The sequence below is a fragment of the Phyllobates terribilis genome, unplaced genomic scaffold (genome assembly GCF_046119375.1).
Source record: "Phyllobates terribilis strain yellow unplaced genomic scaffold, ASM4611937v1 Scaffold_12__6_contigs__length_324123572, whole genome shotgun sequence".
NCBI lineage: Eukaryota > Metazoa > Chordata > Amphibia > Anura > Dendrobatidae > Phyllobates > Phyllobates terribilis.
The window spans coordinates 67,582,221-67,605,938 of record NW_027362772.1 but is presented as its reverse complement, the minus strand read 5'-3'; the positions used below and the strand labels follow the sequence as shown (position 1 = coordinate 67,605,938).

Sequence of the window (23,718 nt, the reverse complement as noted above, 5' to 3'; positions counted from 1 at the left end):
CACATGATATTCATACAGTATGTAAATAATTTCTATAATTTCACTTTTAAGGTATAAATAATAGAAGTTTTTTAGCGGTCCGTTAGACAGAGGTTATCTCACTAGGAGGCTTTATGCCATTAGTCATTTGTTTTAATTTTAATTTTACTTCTACTAACTGACTTTAACATTTGTATTGCAACTTATTGTAAGCATCCTGTGGTCATGTTGTAAGGTCTCTAATAGGCTTAAACAGGGAGCCTTCTACCTTTAAAGACTTAAAGAAGCACTCTTCCTCCCATCAAAGTTTTTATCCTGTTAATATATTGCAGTCATCACAGTATATAGCACTGTGTACTTACAATTGCTCATTCCGCCTTTCTACCCAGGTAATTCTTCTCTTTTCTCTGCTGTATGTAGAAACAGGAAGTCTATTTCCCAGCATGAATCATCCTCCCCTTCAACTCCTAACCCAGCTGCTCCATCAGGGACATTTGCAGTGACTTGTGACTCATACAGGGAAAATTGACCTCCTGTTTCTACAGAGAGCTTAGAAGATTCAGTTAGTCAGTTTTTTATCATGTCATGTCATAGACCTAATGGAAAAGAGAAGAATTAACTATGTAGAAAGGCAAAATGACAAAATGTAATTAAACAGTGCTATATAATACGATGACTGCAATATCTAAGAGTATACATTTTTTATGGGAGTGCTTCTTTAAAGGCACATTCCCAACTCATACATTTATGGCATATCTACACGATATGCTACAATGTGTAGTAGATGTAAGTCGCACCAGTTTGACAATTATATGGTTTTGATACTTTGGTGTTCGGAATTTTCATTCTTTATGAAATTTCAACCTCTAGTCCACTGACAGTGGCATGTGCTAGGACCATGTTCTCAAGATAAATGCGAATAACATTGGTGGGACTCGCATCTACTGTACTGCATATCCACCCGCGGCTGTTAACTGGTTAAATGCTGCTGTCAATCTCTGACAGCTGCATTTAACAGCGCCGCATGGGAAGCACGTCACTTACCCCGCCCATCGGTGACAACGTCACGTGATCGCGGGTCACCGATGGGTGGGCATTAGGGATGAGCGAGTAGTGAAATAATCGGACTCGCTATACTCGTAACGAGTAGGTACCAATACTCGGGTACTCGTTACGAGTAGCGAGTCCAATGTAAGTCAATGGGAAATGCGAGTAAGCCGACTAAGTGTCTGCTGGAGCCTATAAAGCGGTCTTGGGGCTGAGGAAGAGGCTGAAATGGGTGCATGATTGTTTAAAACAATCACTCAGCCCCATACTGCTTCCCCGCAGCCTCCCATCCCGATCCTCCGCTCCCCCGCCGCCTCCCATCCCGATCCTAAGTTAGGACCGAGTGGGGAGTGCAGCACCAGTGAGCGGGGAGCGAAGGACCCGGGCGGGGTAGCCAGCAGTGAAAAGACTTCACCACCGGCTTTCCCGTTCGGTGCTGCGCTCCCCGCTCGCTGATGTACGCTCACCGCTCCCTGGTGCTTCGCTCCCTGCCCGGTCCTAACTTAGGATCGGGATGGGGAGCGGGGAGCGTACATCAAGGAGCAGGGAGCGCAGCACCAAACGGGAAAGCCGGCGGTGAAGTCTTTTCACTGCTGGCTTTCCCGCCAGTTATTTCAAATGAACAGCTGAGGTATCAGCTGATGCTGATCAGCTGTTCATTTGAAGTAGCCGCAGTGCCCTCAGAGGGTTCATGTGAGTTCATGCTTGACTGCATGAACTCACATCAACTTTCCCACGGCCGCACAGCTCAGCTACATCTCTGGTAGAGAATCTCTACCAGAGATGTAGCTGAGCTAAAGAAGAAGACTACATTGGACTACGCAGGACGGAAGATAATTTTTTAAATAAAGATGGAGTCTCTAAGTGTTTTTTTGCTTTACTTCTAATAAAATATTTTTTTCTATGTGTTGTGTTTTTTTAAATACTTTACTAGAAATTCATGGCGGTCATGTCTAATATTGGCGTGACCCCATGAATTTCGGACGTAGGGCCAGCGGATAATACAAAGCTGGCCCTAACCCCTTTATTACCCAGTGAGCTTCTATGAACGCGCCATTTTCTGGGGTGGCTGCAGACTGCAATTCGCAGTGGGGGGGGGCCCAGAAAGCTTGGGCCACCCTGCGCTGCGGATTCCAGCCCCCAGCTGCTTAGTTGTACCTGGCTGGACAGAAAAATAGGGCAAAGCCCCACATATTTTTTTTTTAATTATTTCATGAAATTCATGAAATAATTTAAAAAAAAAGGGCTTCCCTATATCGTTGTGTCCGGCCAGGTACAAATAGGCAGCTGGGGGTTGGGGGCAGCCCGTTCCTGGATGCTGTACCTGGCTGACATACAAAAATATGGCGAAGCCCATGTCAAAATTTTTGGGAAAATGTAATTAAAAAATAAAAAAAAAATTATAATTCAGGGACTGCATCTTTATTAACCCCTCAAGTGTCATTTAGTGTTAAAATAAAGGATTTATTTTTGGCATGGGATCCCCCATAATTTTAGTCTCTAGCGGAGGTTAAGCAGATGGCTGGGGCAGATGTTTGAAACCTGGGAAGGGGGTAATACCCACGGAGCTTCCCAGGCTACTAATATCAGCCCCCAGCTGAATACCTAGCCTCTACTACCTATTAAAATGGGGAACCCAAAAAAAAATGACGTGGGGTCTCCCTATTTTAATAGCAAGCAAAGGCTAGGCAGACAGCTGGGGGCTGATATTAATAGCCCAGGAAGGGTGCCATGAATATTGGCCCCCTCCCAGACCAGAAACACCAGCCCTCAGCCGCCCCTGAAATGGCGCATCCATAGGATGCGCCAATTCTGGCACTTAGCCTCGCTCTTCCCACTGCCCTGTAGCGGTGGCAGTGGGGTAATAGGGCTGGGGTTGATGTCTGCTTATAATGCCAGCTGACATCAAGCCCAGGTTAGTAATGGAGAGGCATCTATAAGACGCCCCCATTACTAACTCCATAGTGTAAGGCAAATGTAAAATAAAACCACCAACACCCAGAATAAAATCCTTTAATCGAAATAAACACACATTCCTTTAATGTTCTAAATTAAACTCTACTTACCGTATCGCCCATTCTAGCTGAAGCCAATGTCTTCTGCAATAAAAGCCCAGGTTAGTAATGGAGAGGCGTCTGTAATACACCCCCATTACTAACCCCATAGTGAAAGTTAAAAAAAAACACAAACACCCAGAATAAAGTCCTTTAATTGAAATAAAGACACAATTCTTTAATGTTCTAAATTAAACTCTCCTTACCGTATCGCCCATTCCAGCTAAAGCCAACGATCTCCTGCAGTAAAAGTAAAATAATAAACCAACCTCATCCTTACCTTTCCATGGTTCCCAGGACGGCTTCAGCTCTGCTACATTGACATGACAGGCTGGAGCGCAGCAGAAAGCTGCCATCCAGCTTGCCATGCCGCAGACACTGAGAAGCTCCTCAGTGTCTCGTCGTGACGGCATCCAGATGAGCCGAGATCATGTCCAATGAACTCAGCTCACCTCATGCACGTCACTGACAGCGTGGGAGAATTATCCTACTCAAGCGGTGACTTCATTTGCCGCGAATTGCAGTCCGCAGCCACCCCAGAAAATGGCGCGTTCATAGAAGCGCCATTTTCTGGAGCTGTGCCCAACTCATCCAGGGCCCTGGTGCGGTGGCTCATTGGGTAATAAAGGGGTTAGGGCCAGCTTTGTATTATCCGCTGGCCCTAAGCCCGAAATTCATGGGGTCACGCCAATATTAGACATGACCGCCATGAATTTCTAGTACAGTATTTAAAAAAAACACAACACATAGAAAAAATATTTTATTAGAAATAAAGCAAAAATACACTTAGAGACTCCATCTTTATTAAAAAAAATTATCTTCCGTCTGACGTAGTCCAATGTAGTCTTCTTCTTTAGCTCAGCTACATCTCTGGTAGAGATTCTCTACCAGAGATGTAGCTGAGCTGTGCGGCCGTGGGAAAGTTGATGTGAGTTCATGCAGTCCAGCATGAACTCACATGAACCCTCTGAGGGCACCGCGGCTACTTCAAATGAACAGCTGAACAGCATCAGCTGATACCTCAGCTGTTCATTTGAAATAACCAGCGGGACAGCCGGCAGTGAAAAGACTACACCGCCGCCTTTCCCGTTAGGTGCTGCTCTCCCCGCTCTCTGATGTACGCTCCCCACTCCCCCGCCTCTTCCCATCCTGATCTTAAGTTAGGACCGGGCGGGGAGTGAAGCACCAGGGAGCGGGGAGGGTACATCAGGGAGCGGGGAGCGCAGGACCGAACGGGAAAGTCGGCGATTGAAGTCTTTTCACTGCCGGCTTCCCCACCCGGGTCCTTCGCTCCCCGTTCACTGGTGCTGCGCTCCCCGCTCACTGGTGCTGCGCTCCCCGCTCCCTGGTGCTTCGCTCCCCACCCGGTCCTAACTTAGGATCGGGATGGGAGGCGGCGGGGGGAGCGGAGGATTGGGATGCAAGGCTGCGGGGAACCTAGTATGGGACAGAGTGATTGTTTAAAAGCCGGCGGCTTTTTACTGCTGGCTTTTAAACAATCATGCGACTTACTCGCATTTCCCGTTGACTTACATTGTTCTCGTTAATCCTAGCGAGTAATCACAAGGAAACTCGGGGATTAACGAGTAGCCCAGTACCGTACTATTCGGCGAGTACCGAATACTAATGAGTATACTTGCTCATCCCTAGTGGGCATGGCAACCCGGGGTCTGAAGCAGAACCCTGTGATTGCCATGTAAAGATTGCTATGAACGCCACCTAATGGTCGGCACTCATAGCACATGAGCATTTCTACTACATAGAGGCGATCTGCTTATGTAGCAGAGGCGATCCGACAGCTGCTGCTTCTAGTCTCATATGGAGACTATTGAAGCATGCAGAAAAATGTTTTTGAAATTATTAAAAAAAACATAAAAAAAAATAAAATAAATATAAAAGTTTAACTCACCCCCCTTTTGCCCCATTCAAAATAAAATAATAATAAAAAAAAACGACATACACATATTTGGTATCGCCGCATTCAGAATCGCCAGATCTATCAAAATAAAAAAATAAATAATCCGATCGGTAAACGACGTAGCAAGAAAAAAATTCCAAATGCCAGAATTAAGTATTTAATGTCGCCGCAACATTGCAGTAAAATACAATAACGGGTAATCAAAACATCGGATTTATCCCAAAATGGTATCAATAAAAATGTCAGCTCGGCGCACAAACAATAAGCTCTCACCTGGCCCCAGATCTCAAAAAATGGAGACGCTACGGGTCTTGGAAAATGGCGCCATTTTTTTTTTTTTTTTTACAAACTTTGGATTTTTTTTTCACCACTTAAATAAAAAGAACCTATACATGTTTGGTGTCTACAAACTCACAATGACCTGTAGAATAATAATGGCAGGTTAGTTTTAGCATTCAGTGATCGTGGTAAAAAAAACAACAACAACTGTGGAATTGCATTGTTTTTTGCAATTTCACCGCACTTGGAATTTTTTTCCCATTTTTCAGTAGACGATATGGAAAAGCCAGTGATGGTGTTTAAAAGTACAACTCGTCCCACAAAAAATAAGCCCTCACATGGCCATATTAAATGAAAGATAAAACAGTTCTGGCTCTGGGAAGAAGGGGAGCAAAAAACGAAAATGCAAAAGCGGAAAATGCTCCGGTCATTAAATTAAACTAACGTGTTTTAATACCTGCGGGTTTTTTTGTTTTATTCTGTTGTTGCATTTTTGTCAGATTGAGAGGAGGAAAGCTGATAGAAGGTTTTGCAATGTGACACAGCTAAACTCTGCTGTACTTCCTAATAAAGCAGGAGGTTGTTAGAACCTCGCTCTTAGGTTTTTTCTATTGCTGGTCACATGACCTTGTTGGCCTATTTAGTCCTGCTCCGCCCTTCTGGCTTTGCTGGACTTCATTGTATTACTACTCTTTAGCTAGCCTGTGCTCAGTATCTAACTCTGTTAGTTTGCTTGGTCTTCGGACCTCTGTGTTCTTTATATTTTGTTTGTTCGTCTGTCTGCTACTATTTCTGTTAGGAGGTGTCCATTTTGCTCCCAGTCCCTAGTACTTGTAGGGATTCCTTCCCCACATCTATAGGTCTCCATACAGACTAGCTGAGGACTTTAGCAGGTCTGATCGCAGGATCAGGTTCCCTGTTACATCGTAGGGATCAAGCTGAGTTCTACCGTAGGGACAGATCTCCTCTCTTTCCTTAGCTCTGGTAGCAGAACATAACAGTAAGTCCAGCCTGCAAATTCTCTAAGGAAAGATTTTTCTGTTCCATCATGGTGTCGGTTCTGGATTTGGCTAAACGCCTGCAGGAACTCTCTCTGGAGGTGGCCGAGCTCCATCAGCACGTGAGTAACTGTCCTGGAGCACATTTCTTGGAGCCTAAGGTACGTTTGCCTGATTTATTTTTTGGTGAACACCAAGAATTTTTTTCATATAAAAATGCTTGCTTATTGTATTTTCGTTTGAGACCCAGGTCCTCTGGGGATGAATCCCAGCGCAAAGGGTTCATAATGTCACTTTTGCGCAAAGAGCCTCAGGAGTGGGCCTTTTCTTTGCAACCTAGTGATACATGCTTTAGATCAGTGGATAGTTTTTTTTCTGCTTTGGGGCTATTATATGATGATCCTGACCGTGTCTCATCTGCTGAGACTGAGTTGAGACGTTTGAGACAGGGATCAGGTAATGTGGAAAAATATTGTACTCATTTCCGTCGGTGGCCTACTCAAATAGGGTGGAACGATTCTGCTCTGAAGAGTCTGTTTCTTGCTGGGCTTAGTGAAAGGGTTAAAGACCTGCTAATTGCTTATCCCACACCTGAAGATTTGCAACAGGCTATACAATTAGCTATACGGGTGGATAGGAGACTGCGTGCAAGGGTTAATGAGAGCAAATCCTCTGCTAGGTCAGTTTCTGGTCATGAGAATGTGTGTACTGACAGTGGAGAGCCGATGGAGATTGGAGCGATGGCACCTCGCTCTCAAGAAAAAGACCGCAGATTTTCTGAAGGTTTGTGTTTCTATTGCGGAAATTCTGGTCATTTCATTAAAAGCTGTGTGCTTCGTATGAAGAAAGAAAAAAAAATGGTCAGTCATGCCCGTATTGCCTGTTTAAATTCCAAGGGTGTATTTTTAGCTGCTTCCACTATTGCTCAGGATAAATTAATGGAATTTCGGGTGTTTGTCGATTGTGGGTCTACTCTGAATGTAATTGATGGGGGATTCTTGGAAAAAGTCAATTTAAAACCCGAACCTTTGTCATCCCCCATTGCTGTGGTTTCTGTGGATGGCTCCCCTTTGAAGAATGTTACTCTCAAGATCTGTGAATTTCCTCTCACTATTAATGGTGTTCACCATGAGAAATTGGATTTGGTAGTTTTGAATAACTTGCCTTCTCCGGTGGTGTTGGGATTGCCCTGGTTAAAATTGCACAATCCTGTACTGGATTGGTCTACCAATGAAATTAAATCCTGGAGCCATAAATGTTATGACAAGTGTTGTAATGGGCGTATTGCAGCTGTGGATAGGGGGGAATTGCCTGTTCCTATTCAGGATTTTTGGAGAGTTTTTTCTGAGAAGGAATCGCAGGTTTTGCCTCCCCATAGAGACTATGATTGTACTATTGAATTTGTCCCTGGAGCGACTCTTCCTAAAAGTCGTTTATTTAACCTTACTATTCCTGAGAGAAAGGCTTTGGAGGAATACATACAGACAAGTTTGGCCGCCGGTCACATTAGGCCCTCTAAGTCTCCTGTGGCGGTTGGATTTTTTTTTGTAAAAAAAAAGGACGGCGGTTTACGTCCTTGTCTGGATTTTCGTGAGATTAACAAAATTACTGTACGCAATCCTTACCCACTGCCATTGATTCCTGATCTGTTTAACCAGTTAGTGGGGGCCAAGTGGTTCTCTAAAATTGACCTTCGGGGGGCATACAATCTGTTGCGCATGAAGGAGGGTGACGAATGGAAGACTGCTTTTAACACTCCTGTGGGTCATTTTGAGAATTTGGTAATGCCTTTTGGTCTTACTAATGCTCCTGCATTTTTTCAGAATCTTATTAATGACATCCTTAGACCTTTGATCGGCAAAAATGTGGTTGTGTATTTGGATGACATTTTGATTTATTCGCCGGATCTGGAATCTCATTGGCGGAGCGTACGTGAAGTATTACAGTTATTAATTGACAATTCGCTTTTTGCTAAGCTGGAGAAATGTGAGTTTGCTGTACAGAGAATTAGTTTTTTGGGCTACATTATCTCCAGCGAAGGTTTTGAGATGGACCCGGTTAAAGTTCAAGCTGTGCAGGAATGGCCTAGGCCTATTGGTTTGAAATCGATACAGAGGTTTTTGGGTTTCGCCAATTATTATAGAAAATTCATTAAAAATTTTTCTATTATTGTCAAACCTCTGACCGATCTCACCAGGAAAGGTGGTGATGCGGTTCAGTGGACTGCTGAGGCCATTGAAGCTTTTGTGTATCTCAAGGAGAGGTTCACCTCTGCTCCCATCCTTATGCAGCCTGATGTGACTAAGCCATTTTTGGTTGAGGTTGATGCTTCCTCTGTGGGGGTTGGCGCAGTATTGTCTCAGGATAACGTGGATGGAGTACATCCCTGTGCCTTTTTTTCAAAAATTTTTTCGGAGACTGAACTGAATTACGATATTGGTAATCGGGAATTATTGGCCATTAAACTCGCATTTGAACACTGGCGCCACCTCTTGGAAGGTGCTGAATTTCCCGTTCAGGTTTTTACGGATCATAAAAATCTGATATATCTTGATGCTGCCAAGCGCCTGAATGCCCGTCAGGCTAGGTGGGCACTGTTTTTCTCGCGGTTTAATTTTTCCGTTACTTACATCCCAGGTACTAAGAATGTTAAGGCGGATGCCTTGTCTCGCAGTTTTTCTCCCATAGTCGGTGCTGAGAAAGAGGAGAACATTTTACAAGAAGGTGTTGTGATAGCTGCTTTGGACTCCGTTTTGGAAGATGAGATTCTTAAAGCACAGGAGAATGCCCCATCTAACACTCCCCATGGGAGGTTGTTTGTGCCTGGGACCTTTAGGAGAGATTTGTTTGTTGAGTGTCACGAATCTCGGTTGGCAGGTCATCCCGGAATCTCTGAGACCAAGAGACTGGTGGGTCGCAGTTTTTGGTGGCCTGGATGGCAGAAGGAAGTCATTAAGTGGGTGCGTCAATGTACTATATGTGCTAGATCTAAGTCCTCACATACTCCTGCTGCGGGGTTACTTTGCCCTCTGGAGGTTCCCAGTGCTCCTTGGACACATTTGGCTATGGACTTTATAACTGACCTTCCCCCCTCTGAGGGTTTTACTGTCATCTGGGTGGTCGTGGACCGTTTTAGCAAGATGTGTCACTTGGTTCCCTTCGTCAAACTGCCCTGCGCTAAGACTCTCGCTAAGGCCTTTGTCAAGGAAATTGTCAGACTTCATGGCGTTCCTACTGACATTGTTTCTGATAGGGGACCTCAGTTCGTGGCTCGTTTTTGGTGCGCCTTTTGTGACAGGTTGGGAGTTCATTTGTCGTTCTCATCCGGATATCATCCTGAATCTAATGGCCAGACAGAAAGGAAAAACCAGGATGTTGAGCAGTTCTTGCGTTGTTTTGTGGCAGACAATCAAGAGGGGTGGTCTGAGTTTCTGCCACTTGCTGAATTTGCTCTGAACAATCATACATCTTCTTCTGCTGGTTGTTCGCCTTTTTTTTGTTGTTCTGGGAGACATCCGTCGTTTGGGTCGTTCTCCAAGTTGGTATCTGCCTTGCCTGAGGAGGAGAATTTTTCCGGCGATTTGGAGAGAGTTTGGACGGATGTGCGTGGTAATCTTCAGGAGGCTAACAGAAAATCTAAAGACTACTTTGATAGGAAAAGACAGGAGGTTTTGTTCGCTGTTGGTGACATGGTTTGGTTGTCCTCTAGGAATCTGCGGTTGAGGATTCCTTCTAAGAAATTGGGTCCCAAGTTTGTAGGGCCCTTTAAGGTGCTTCAGGTTGTCAACCAATCTGCTGTTAGGTTGGAGGTTCCTACCTCCTGGAGAATTAATCCGGTGTTTCATGTCTCTCTGTTGAAAAAAGCTGTTATGTCGGATTGTGACGCCTCTGCCTCTGTTCCTCCGGTGGTGGAGGACGGGGAATATGAAATTTCTCGCATCCTTAATTCTAGACGGTATAGAGGTAGTTTGCAGTATCTCGTGGCCTGGAAAGGTTTCGGACCCGAGGATAACTCATGGGTGAGGTCGGATGATGTTTCCGCGTCCAGACTTATCAGAGCGTTTCACAGGAGATTTCCTGATAAGCCTGGTCCTAGGGGATCCGGAGGATCCTCTTAGAAGGGGGGGTACTGTTAGAACCTTGCTCTTAGGTTTTTTCTATTGCTGGTCACATGACCTTGTTGGCCTATTTAGTCCTGCTCCGCCCTTCTGGCTTTGCTGGACTTCATTGTATTACTACTCTTTAGCTAGCCTGTGCTCAGTATCTAACTCTGTTAGTTTGCTTGGTCTTCGGACCTCTGTGTTCTTTATATTTTGTTTGTTCGTCTGTCTGCTACTATTTCTGTTAGGAGGTGTCCATTTTGCTCCCAGTCCCTAGTACTTGTAGGGATTCCTTCCCTACATCTATAGGTCTCCGTACAGACTAGCTGAGGACTTTAGCAGGTCTGATCGCAGGATCAGGTTCCCTGTTATGACGCGCCCCCTGGGCCAGTGTTGTTTGGGGGATACCCGGAGCCGGATCAGATGGGGGTTGTAGTCTCCGAGTGGCGGTGACCCGGTCCGTGCCCAGGGTGTCAAGCTCAGTGTGTGGCAGTCCTACAGATGTTACTGGATGTTCTTTAGTGTCGACTACGCCACCCGTTGATTTGCGGTCACTACGGCCGCCGCTGCAGCAGGGTCCGCTGAGGCTGGTGGTGTGTGTGCAGCTCAGGTAGTATAACCCCCAACGGGAGGGGTATAGCCTCAGGGGGTCAGTTGCAGAGGATGGTGGTTGTGGAGGTGCAGTGAGGATGGTAATGAAACTCAGAGTCGGGCTGTGCAGTTCAGGGTTTTTACTTACTGCTGTTGTTCTGGTCACTCCGGCCTTGAGTGACCGCCCGAGCCGTGCTGCGTCCACCAGGTCCTGGACTCGGCCAACCCCCAGGTGATTCTGGAGCGTGGTCCTGAGCTCCCTTTCTGACTTGTCCTTCTCTCTGGCCTTCCCCACCAGGGATCCACCTAAGTCCGGCTCCCTCGGGCCTCTTGTTGGTAAACCCTTGTCTCTGGGTTTCCCTGACCCTATTCTTGGTTTGCCTTCCGGGTGGATTTAGTGGGTGGTCGTGGCAGATCCTGCCCACGACCTCCGGTCTCTGGCTAAGGATTAGGGCCCTCCACCAGCTTGGGATCCGGTACCCTTGTGCCAACTCTTCACCCTCTGATCTAATCTTGGGTTCTTGGAGTTCTCTCTTCTCCCCCTCTGGGTCCTTCTTTCTCCTCTCTCTCTCTCTTGGCCTTGGAGCTGCTCTTCTCCTCTGCTCTCTTCCTCTGACTCTGCAAAAAGACTAACAGACTGACTGACCCTGATCTAAGATGGTTCCCACCTTATATACTCCCTCTATGTGTGAGCTCAGGTGACCAGCACCCAATGAGCTCCTAGCATTACCCAGACTGCTCCCCCTATCTGCCCCTACACTACTGGGATGTTCCACCCCCCTCCCACTCCAGCCAGGGACAGACACTGTCGTACCTGCACATTTCTCTAGTGGGAGTACCATTGATCTGTCCCCCGGAAATGGGATGTATGTAGTGCATGCAGCCTACTGAGCTCAGTCCCACACTCTATCCTCACCCGGGAGTGGAATACCACACCTCTGGCTGAGGTGCAATACCCCTGTAGCAGCCGAATCCTCAGGGTGCTACATTCCCCCCTGGTAAATCACAGCACGTCCTCGGGCTGTTAAAGATAAAAACATCCAAAACATACAATTATTTTTCATAAACATCAACATATAAACATATAAAACATCATATATATATCAGCAATAAAACGTTTTCATAAATAACATTCTTGTCTCTGGTTCCTCCGGTCACGGTGCAACTTGTGACCGGGTAAAGCGCGACAGTCTCTTGAAGAAAAATGGTTTTCCCATAAAACCAGTAGGGGGCGCTTTAGGAAGCGCAACTATATACAAAAGGGGATATGGCCGCTCTCAGTCCTCGGCCAGGTATTAGGAACTAGGGACACACGGGCATCAGTTCACACTTTGTCCCAACGGGGAACATATTTTAAATAAGTAACAGTTCTTGGTACCCCGACGGGCAACTTTATACAGTCTCTCTCTACCGTACTTCAACGACGGCGTCCTCCTGCTCTTTCTTGTTGGTTGGTTTCAGTTTCAGACCCGTCCGGGTCCTCTTGCTCCTCCTCACACCGCAGCTCCTCCTCCGTCAGGCGATGTACATGGAGGGCGTAGGGTCCTTTGGCACACTTGTGCCGGGTGAAGGTGACCTCGTCCCCTACATACAGGTCACGACCTCTGTGTCCCTCCGGAAGATGGCTTTCTACGTCTCTGCGGGTTACAAAGACGTCGCCGGGGGTATGATGGTCTCTAATGAAGCCCCACCCATGCTGCATGTTGAATTTTATCACAGTCCCGGTGGTACGGGGAACATGAGCTGCACGGGGGTTCCTCCTGGTCCGGCTCTTCTGCCCTGCGCTCTGTTCTTGCAGCCGCTGCTCTCGGACCCGCCTCTCTCTCCGTTCTCGCTCGAAGTCTGCCAACTGCTGGCGGCAGCACTCCACTCGCTCTGCTGCGGCTGCCCGCGTTTCTTGAGTGAACCCCATGAGATCTCCTCCGGTGGGGTCCCACTCGAATTGTGCTTCTTCTAGCGGGAGCGGGGTTCTCCTGACGGGCTTCGGAACCGGAATCAGGGGCTCATCTAGGGGTCTTTCTTTCCGGAGTCGGGGATGGTGAAACTCCGGTGGCCACACAAAGGGCTGCCCATCCGGGCACGTGTGCTGGGCAAATAGATCTTCGCCCAGGTGCGGCACTCTAGGTGTTATGGGCGCTGTGGTGGTAGCGGCGCCCGGGTTGACCAGGCCTTGCGACCAGGCTTGGGGCACGCTAAAGGAAAAGGGCACCGTAAGAACGGCGGCGCCCGTGGTTACTAGGCCCTGCGACCAGGCCGGTGGCTCCGCGGAGGTAGGGGGCGCTGTTGGAATGGCGGCGCCCGGGTGTACTAGGCCTTGCGACCAGGCTGATGGTATTTCCTGCTTTGCCGCGCTCAGGGTCGAAGCGCGTGACGTCACAGGGGTCGCGGCCGCGGTTTCCGGTTGAGGCCTAGTCTGCGGCGGTGACGATGCAGCGACGGGCACGGCAGGGGGAATTTCGGGCTCTGCGACGGGGAGCTGGGGCAGGCACGCGGTTTCCCGGCTCGGGGTAGAGACGTCCCCTTTACCTGCCTCCATTCGTTCAGCTCCCTTCTCGGCGCCGTCTCCGGCCTTGAGTCCTCCTGCACCATCCTCAGAGGCGGTCTGTCTCCTCGTCTCGGGTGGCGTGCTCCGCTGACGGGTTTCGGTCTGCTGGGCCATCTCTCGGCTCCACTCCGCCAACGTCTCTCGCTGTACCCGGGCCATCCTCCGTGGAAGGCTCTCCAGCGCAGTCTGTGCACACTCCCGGTCTCGGGGGAGCTGTGCCAGGACCTCCACTAAGCCTAGTGGGGTCGTTGCTTGCAGCAGGCTCCTGACCACTGGGTCGGTGCTGCCTGTCTCTCCCTCCATCTCCGGGTAGGCTTTCTCTGGACTCCTCTCCAGACTTCTTGTCTCCGGGTGCGCTCTCTCCAGACTGCTCCAGGCTGCACCCATCTTCGCTCTCTTGTTCTGTCTCCGCCCACATTGAGGGTGGTCCCGGGGCAACTTCAGTTCCAGGGGCAGTTCTCTCACGCTGATGGACATCTCCAGCATCACAGTCTCTGTTGGTGGGCGCGGTTTCCGCTTTTGGCGCCATTCTTCGACCTGGCCCACGATGGGAGGTGGCCTCTTGCCACCCTCTGGCACGCCCATAATGGCGTCCGCTCTTCCAAGGCGGGAAATCTTTGGAAATGGCGGGAATCGTCTCCCAGTGGCGGGAAACTCCATGGATGGCGGGAAAAAGCTGCAAATGGCGGACAACCGGCGGGAAACGACCTGTGATGGGGTCCGTTGGCGGGGACCCTCCGGAACCGGCGGGAGACTTCTTTTTAAGGTAACGGTGTACTTTTCTTCAGGCACGCAGTACCCGGTTGTTGCGGGCACGTTATCCTGCCGACTACGCCAAAGTTGACGCGCCCCCTGGGCCAGTGTTGTTTGGGGGATACCCGGAGCCGGATCAGATGGGGGTTGTAGTCTCCGAGTGGCGGTGACCCGGTCCGTGCCCAGGGTGTCAAGCTCAGTGTGTGGCAGTCCTACAGATGTTACTGGATGTTCTTTAGTGTCGACTACGACACCCGTTGATTTGCGGCCACTACGGCCGCCGCTGCAGCAGAGTCCGCTGAGGCTGGTGGTGTGTGTGCAGCTCAGGTAGTATAACCCCCAACGGGAGGGGTATAGCCTCAGGGGGTCAGTTGCAGAGGATGGTGGTTGTGGAGGTGCAGTGAGGATGGTAATGAAACTCAGAGTCGGGCTGTGCAGTTCAGGGTTTTTACTTACTGCTGTTGTTCTGGTCACTCCGGCCTTGAGTGACCGCCCGAGCCGTGCTGCGTCCACCAGGTCCTGGACTCGGCCAACCCCCAGGTGATTCTGGAGCGTGGTCCTGAGCTCCCTTTCTGACTTGTCCTTCTCTCTGGCCTTCCCCACCAGGGATCCACCTAAGTCCGGCTCCCTCGGGCCTCTTGTTGGTAAACCCTTGTCTCTGGGTTTCCCTGACCCTATTCTTGGTTTGCCTTCCGGGTGGATTTAGTGGGTGGTCGTGGCAGATCCTGCCCACGACCTCCGGTCTCTGGCTAAGGATTAGGGCCCTCCACCAGCTTGGGATCCGGTACCCTTGTGCCAACTCTTCACCCTCTGATCTAATCTTGGGTTCTTGGAGTTCTCTCTTCTCCCCCTCTGGGTCCTTCTTTCTCCTCTCTCTCTCTCTTGGCCTTGGAGCTGCTCTTCTCCTCTGCTCTCTTCCTCTGACTCTGCAAAAAGACTAACAGACTGACTGACCCTGATCTAAGATGGTTCCCACCTTATATACTCCCTCTATGTGTGAGCTCAGGTGACCAGCACCCAATGAGCTCCTAGCATTACCCAGACTGCTCCCCCTATCTGCCCCTACACTACTGGGATGTTCCACCCCCCTCCCACTCCAGCCAGGGACAGACACTGTCGTACCTGCACATTTCTCTAGTGGGAGTACCATTGATCTGTCCTCCGGAAATGGGATGTATGTAGTGCATGCAGCCTACTGAGCTCAGTCCCACACTCCATCCTCACCCGGGAGTGGAATACCACACCTCTGGCTGAGGTGCAATACCCCTGTAGCAGCCGAATCCTCAGGGTGCTACAGTTACATCGTAGGGATCAAGCTGAGTTCTATCGTAGGGACAGATCTCCTCTCTTTCCTTAGCTCTGGTAGCAGAACATAACAGAGGTTAGACCAGAAAATCAGTGCTGTATTATTACATCTCACACTGAGAAATCTAAGCTATGATGTAGACGTCTTATTTGCTTGCTACTGGCTTGTGATTGGACTCTGTCCATACAGGTAGAAGAAGTAAACGCCCAAGTAAAAACTTTGATAACATTCACTTGTATTAAGCAAAAGCTAACTCATTAGGTGCCAAATACATTGGTGTTCGGAGCTTCCATTCATTTGTATTGAAATTTCAACTACTACGCCACTAACATTGGCATATGTTAGGACCATGTTTTCAAGATAGATACCAATATCATTGGTGGGATTCTCATCTACTGTACATTTTTCACATATTCTGCATGTAAAACAATCAGTAGTTTTTAGTGTGTGTGTGTTTTAAACTAATGTGTTCTGATACTTGTGTTTTTTATGTTGTTTTATTCTTATGTTGTATTTTTGACTAATTGATAGATTGATTTTAGAGAGATTAGAATCATGAGTTGCAATGTGAAAAAAGCAACAAAGACACCATCGACAAAGCAATAACACTAAAACAAATACTTTCATGCATGTTTTGGTATGGTAAAAAAAAACTCAAACTGCCTGAAAATGCTTGCCTGTGGGGTGCTGCAATTTAGAAAAATAAAAATTTGACAAAAATAAGGCAAAAAACAGTATGTGTGTTGCGTTCAAAGTGAATCTGTCAGCAACATTTTAACCCCACCCCAAACTATATGTTCATGTAGCACTCGCTAAGACAAATCCAGCCATATCTTTAACTAGACAATCCATCCTCCATTATCGAGAAATCTGCTTTTGAATAGATGTGATAATGATGTTGAAGTGTTGAAGAGTTTTTGATGACTGCCAGCACTTCCCAAGCCTCTTACACACCAGCTCTAATCACGACGCAGTCCGGCCTTCTCCTCCTTGACTGACAGCTCCTTTGCTTAAAGTCACACAGCAAATGATCTGCCAATCAAGCAGGAGAAGCCAGCACTGGGCAGGGAATAGAGCTGGACTGACAAGGGCATGGGAAGAGCTTCCATACACTGAAAGCACCGCAGTCTTATTTGCATATTGATTCAAATGCTTATTTCTCAGTAATGATGGAACAGACTGGCAATGTAAAGGTATTGCTGGAGTTGTTTTTGAAAGAGCTACATGCACAAATAAGTAGATTGTAGGGTGAAATCCTACTGACAGACTCCATATTGACTCTTAGCAAATGTTTATTTGCTGCAGAAAACATCATTAAAAACTAGACATGAAGGAATTTTCCGAGAATCGAATTCCGAAGATTGCCTGAATTTGGTAAAGACATTTGGTTTGCATCAAATCTCTAGACCCCAGAGAGTAATAAACATGGGTGTATAAAAAAGAAAAAAAACCTATTACTTTGCTGGTCACCTGTCCTGACGCTGCCCACTGTTTGGTCCTCTACTCCATCCAACCTTTTCTTTCCTCTCTACTCAGGCACATGATGTCCTCTTCAGACATCTTCACTCTATGCCATGGATTCCAGTGCCAAGTAGGCCTCAGATGTCGAATCAAGGGACTGATTGAACCTCGGGCAATGCATGTCGTATTGTAATGACTAGTGCCATGATGTCAGAAGTTTTCTTGGTCATGAAAGCCCTGGTGCAGAGTGAAGATGTCCAAAGGCTATGTAGCATGTTTGAGAAAGGAGGAAAGAAGAGGCCATACGGCGTAGAGGACCAGACGGCAGACTATGGCATTTGTGAGAGAGGTGGGCATTTAAAAAAATGTTTGACCCCCTTACTTGGCTCTGCACAATTCTGCAAAACAATGGCCTACTGGTTAGCATTTTACTGAGTTTGCACAAAAAATAGCAAAAAATTCAGATTTGGTAAAATCCAAATTATTTGTAAAATTTGAGGCAAATTAAATTTGCATGAGAATTCATCTTATTCAGCTCAGCTATTACTAGTTTAGGCAGTTTTAACAAGACTTCCCTCCAGTTTGATCAACATTATAACTGCAATACAACCGATTTTAAATGCCGGTTAAGGGTATATTCACACACGTCAAAGGGTTAAGGTTCCTGATGGGTACCCTTTCTATTAACTAATGTAAATTTTCATTCAAATAGTAGAAGTGACCACATGTAGTGATTCCCATGGCTAGTTTGATAACAACAAGCAAAGAAAAGCCATAATTTACCATTTTTATGATGCCTCAACAGATCAACCCATAATAATGCCATACAAATCAATAGCCTTATTCAATATTCAAAGAAGCCTACTGTATGTATTTCTCATGCATCATGACCAATATTGTCTTAAAACAATTACTGAGTAGTACTGCCACATTAGCTTTAAATAGTAACATGGATAATGTTAAAGTCCTTGCAGGTTTAAGGCATTTAAGATACTTATGGTTAAGTCCCGATTGGTTTAGTGCAATGAAAGGAATACATTTCCCTCACCTCTCCAGACTCCAGCAATGTCTCCTTTGCTCAACATACAGATGTTACATGTCATTTCAGAGCAGAAGACACAGTGGACTGTGCAGCTGTAATTTAACACAATTTTCTCTGTAGTTGATGAGTGTGATCAATGTACAGTAAATAATGGTGGAAGGAGAAGTCTCCGAAATCGCAAATACACAAGTTCATCTTGAATATTTGATAATTAATATGAGTTGCAGAAAATTATAAATTCGTGCCCTAAACAAAATTTTGCACCCACCTGACACAAAAAAAACGCTCTCTAAACATTCTGAGCATGTGTAGATGGGACAGATAATTAGTTATAGTAAAGATATGTAGCCAGTGGCAGAACAGTCACTTACTAATTGTCATTGATTTATAAATATAGCATTTTATGTATCTTACCTGTCATTACAAATCCTCTCATAGCTGATGTTGGATTGTTCTGCTACTCTCCTGCAGATAAGTACTGAACTAAGGAAGTTGTGGTGACAAATCTTGGCTCTTTTATTGAGTAAGTGTGATTGCGCAAATGACAAACATCATGTTTATTTAATGTCGTGTATAGGCTGTCTGACAAATAGGTGTAGTGGCAAAAGTCTGAATTTTTCAGACTTAGGGTATGTGCATATGGCATCTTTTAGATGCCGGTGCAGCTGCCGAACTTTGTCAGGCGAAGCTGATACATGAAAACTGCGGTGGCTTGCCATTGTTCATGTAGCAGCTCTGCCACCAGCATCGTTTACTCTCTACTGTCAAGTATAGAGAGTAGGAAACTTCCTAGCAGAAGCCAACGGAAGAATGAGCATGTCACTTTTTTTAACCTCTTCAATGTTTCAAAACCCTGAAGTTGTTAAATGATAAGAAGAAATATGTGCACAGCAATGTCTTTTTGACATTGCTGTGCATTCTCTTCATTTTATGGGGCGCTCTTGCGGTGCATTTGTAAACAGATCCTGGGTGGAATCCTCCTGAAAAAGATGCTGTTTGCATATAGCCTTAGAGTGAAGGTCAAGATATCACCAGAAAATTAAGTATTGTGTAAATGAGGTTTTTGTGTGACATGTATTTTTTTAAAAATGTTGACATTGTTTATTTCTTCATATCACAGTTGTTATTAAAAAGCAAAATTACTAATCTTGCAATTTTCACACTGGCCACTGTGGATTTTTAGGTTCGTACTTACTGTTGTTTTAGGAAAATAGTAATCTTGCCATTTTGGGCAGCACGGTGGCTCAGTGGTTAGGAAGCAGACTTGCAGCGCTGGGGTCCTGGGTTCAAATAAAACCAAGGACAACATCTGTAAGGAGCTTGTATGTTCTCCCCATGTTTGTGTGGGTTTCCTCCTGGTTCTCCGGTTTCCTCCCACACTCCAAAGACATACTGATAGGGAATCTAGATTGTGAGCCCCATTGGGGACAGTGCCCATAATGTGCCCGCTGTATAATGGCGCTATATAAGAGAGTAAAATAAATAAATACATTTTTACATTGGCTACTGGGGCTTTTTAGACTCATACTTCCTGTTGTTTCAGGAAGAGTTTGGTTGCAGACACGGAGGTCAGTGGGTGCTCTCGTTCGCTGGCCGTCTGTCTTTAGAAAGACCACATGGACCAGGGCTCATCCCAATGAACGTTGGAGCAGCTGCGACTTCTGGGCTTCCGGGGTCGACTACTCCCTTCAGTGGCACCCCGCTTTTGGCGGGCACCCACACAGAGGAGGTAACGACAAGCTTAGGAAGCTAACCGAGAGCAGTGAGGTCTGGTGCCAGGTGACCTTATTGTCCCAACCTGAATTCTTCAAGACGTCTCTGATGTTTCAGCGATGGTCAATGGAGCAGATCCGTGTTCTTCCAGCTGGGGCCATGGTCCTCTAAGTTGATATCCTGTAGAGTCACATCTGTGTCCCTCTTGATGGAGCCATGGTGTCCTCTCAGCTGTCCTAGGGTGTGTTCCTGGATGTGTTCTGTTAAGTTACTTTGATACAGAGGCATATCCCCCTTTATATAGTTCACAACTGTTCTTCCAGCCATCATCCAGACATCAAGGGGAAGGTGTGACGAGATTAACTCACATTGTTTGAGTATTTAATCAATCTGCCTAGTTTGTCCTCCTTTGTTTTACAGGTAAACAAACTAGCTGACCTGGTACAATGTGTAATCAACATATCAACAAACATCTATTGTTCAATTACCCTATGTTCCTGTCTTGCAAAGATAGCAATACTATAATCTGTAGGAGCTGATATAAGAGGCAAATGGCAGTCATTCAACAATTTACAGATATCAATTTAACCTACAAGAAAAGGTGGCTTCTGTGGCTTCCAGTGTGTTCTGCCTCTCATTTGTCTGCTATTGAACATACACTGTTGTCCAAGTGCATGCAGTTTCATGTACCTTCCAGTCTGCTGTGCCAACCCTCTAGATTCATATGTCTTGCCCTTAACCTTTGGCATTGTGATTTCACCTCACCAGATATGCCTAAGAGTGACCTTTTCACACGTTCATTCAATGCTTCAATATAAAAGTTTGGTCAAAGTCTGTTCATTGAGGCTGATGTATATGTGGATTTCTGGAAACAGAAAGTTCGAGTCTAAAAAAGCCTCCAGAATATATTGCATCAGATCTTCCTTGCTGAGCCCACCTTGCCCCTGTGCACATCCACCTCTGTAAGTATGTCATCATTGCAGGACCACCAAGGGGCAATGGATTGAGCAAGTAATAGTTACTGCTTTATTTTATACTAGCTTTTACCCGCGGCTTCGCTCGCGTGGAATTTGGTCTGCCACATTAAGTTTCGTGACAGATCATTTTAATAGTAAAAAAAAATAATCTTAATAGTAAAAAAAAATAATCTTAATAGTAAAAAAAAATAATCTTATTTAGTTACTCGTACATCCAAAATTTCAAATGTCTAACTTCAAAACTGACGGGGTCCATACAATCTTTCAACCCCTATAATATGAAGAGGGAAACTCTTGAGGGTGGAAATATCAAAATTCCTTTCTTAGTGCTCATTTAAGCTATAATAGAACCTATCTGCAAATTTCAAGATGCTAAGTTCAGTGGTTTCGGTTGTGCGTTGACCGCTAGGTGTGTCAGTCAATCAGGTTTACAGTTTTATATAATCTTCGCCTGTATGGTGTGTTTATAAAAAGTAGCCCTATGTCCTTCCCCAGGCTTGAAATGATCCATATCAAATTTCATCACAAACGGATTACTAAACACTGATTAATAAACAGGACGGACTGAAGTTACTTGCGTTTAATATTGTTCGTGTTAGTAAAGAATTAGTATGTAATTGGAATAGTGGACATCTGCAGGTAATTTATCTATGTGTTTTTACTGCAATATACTCCTGTAAACTATGTTATTTGATTTCTTTCGTTCAGCGAAAATATGTAGATTTTGCGATTTAGAAACACGTGAGCAAGCTACGTATAGCTGACCGTGGGAAAAACAGGGCGTGCCTAAATGTATCCCCGCTACCTTCAAAGTTTGCCCTTGCGATTTATTGATGGTCATTGAAAATGCAACTTTAAGTGGGAACTGCAAACGTTTGAAATTAAAGGGTAAGTTATTGGGTATTATTGGGATGCGTGGTATAAGAATATTTTCACCCTTAGCTTCTCCAGTTAAAATTGTGGCCTTTACAATGTGCCTGCCTAGTTCAGTGACTCGCAATCTAGTGCCATTACATAATCTCGGGGCGTCCAAGTTGCGCATTAACAAAACGGGTATACCGACCTTTAATTCAAGCTTATGAGATGGGACCCCGGATAGCTCCAAAGAGTTAAGAAACGCCAAGGGGTAGCTCGTACAGTCTTCAGATGACATGACTGTGTCGATGGAGTTGTAGGTTGTTGCATCGCTGGTTACTTGGTCCAAGATAATTTTATTGATTTTCGCAACTGTTTCATTTCTTGGTGCTAGTATAGTTCTTTCGCATAGCCAATTTTCATTGTGGATGTTTTGTTGCAAATTTGGAAAAACTTGAGCAATAAGTGCGTCTTCCGAATCCACAACATGACAAAATTGGTTAGTGAATAGAACCATACCTTCTTCGTCAGTTTCGATTCAACCTTCACCGATCTCGAGCAGTTTCTCAGCGTACGCGCCCGACTCTAGATCACTGAATAACTGGACATGCATGTTGGTGGTGAGGAGCAGCTTTTCAACTTTGGTCCATAAATATGAGGATTTCAGACATGCATTAATTTCGTCTGCTGCAGTGCCTCGCTCAATGACAGGCAAATTTTGCCTAAAGTCCCCAGCCAATAAAACAACCACACCACCCATTATTGTTTGTTTACTGTGTAAGTCTTGTAGACAACGATCAAGAGCTTCGATGGCGCGTTTGTGTGACATTGTGCAGTTGTCCCACACGATTAGTTTGCACTGTTGCAACAGGAGGCCACGGGCGCTGCTCTTGCTGATATTACACGATGGGGTTTCTTCGTTCACCAGATTAAGAGGTAATTTAAAGACTGAATGTGCCGTCCGTCCACCGCTTAGCAATGTTGCAGCAATTCCAGAGGAAGCCACAGCTAATGCAACGTTATGACCGCTACGAATTTTTGCTAAAAGTAAATTAAGCAAGAAAGTTTTTCCTGTACCACCCGGGGCATCAAGGAAAAAAAGTCCGCCTTCACCATTTTCAACTCGTCCTACTATTTTGTGATAAATCTCTCTTTGATCAGGTAGCAAACGTGGCTCAGTTTCGCAAACGTGAGCGTCTAACTGGTTGGTATCATAGCTTAGCTCTTTTACCAACTCGTTCGACAGCTCTCCTCTACGCCGCGGTGAGGGTAGACCAAAATCGGACAATTTCTTTCCAGAAATTATTAATATTTTGTCCTCGATAAGCCCCAACGCCTCATTGAAACAGAGATCATCGTTAACGTGATCCATTCTTTCAAATCTGTGCATGATATCCTCTGATAACGCAGTTTTATACTTGTGCCAGAGTTGTAGAGGATTGGATAAACCGCAAGTGCATATCAATATGGCAAACAGCTCTCTTATTTGCGCCGGGGAGCGACATAGCACGGCCTCTTCTAAGGTGGTATCCCAGTGGTTATCATCTTCCAACAACACCATCTTCTCACTCACCTGCCGAAAAGTTGCAAGTTCTTGACCTTCAAATGTTTTTAAATCCGAGAAGTTGGTTGGACCCCTTATTACATTCAGCAGCATACGCAAGCAATAACATTCAAAATTGCTAACGTGCACCGTGTAAATGCGACCTAGAGCGTCTCCTGCCTTCACACCTGGCCAGCCATCGACAGGTGTTCCTTGTAAGCGACGTTTCCATTGCTTCCGTGCCACATTCCAAGTATAGTAGCGAGGCACGTCAATGTAAAGTAATGTTTTTGCAAACGTATCACTTTGGCACAACAGGAAAAATGCAGTTAGTGTAGTTTTTGGTGGTGCTTCTAATCTCTCTCTAAACTTATTTTCCGTAAAGTAAACCCTCTCGCCATTGGGTAAATGAATCGCGAGATGAGTGATGGTTGGGTGTCTCTCGTGCAGAGGCAGACCTAAGATCCGCCACGCTGCTTCGTTACTACTAACATATCGGCCGGTTCTAAAGGTCTGCACCTCATCTCTTGGGTCAATGTTAACATTCCCTTGCTGGC

At 46.0% G+C, this 23,718-nt stretch overlaps 1 protein-coding gene across 2 annotated transcripts in view; it reads right to left on the bottom strand.

Moving 5' to 3' along the window:
* LOC141172088 (cell adhesion molecule CEACAM7-like) overlaps window positions 1–18,569 on the bottom strand; it is a 28,210-nt gene extending 9,641 nt beyond the window's left edge. For both annotated transcript variants that reach the window (XM_073655929.1, XM_073655928.1), the window contains exon 1: window positions 18,488–18,569. In XM_073655929.1, the coding sequence (XP_073512030.1) occupies window positions 18,488–18,509 (22 nt within the window). In that variant the 5' untranslated portion in view covers window positions 18,510–18,569. The remainder of the gene's footprint in view (window positions 1–18,487) is intronic.
* Window positions 18,570–23,718: the final 5,149 nt, after the last annotated feature.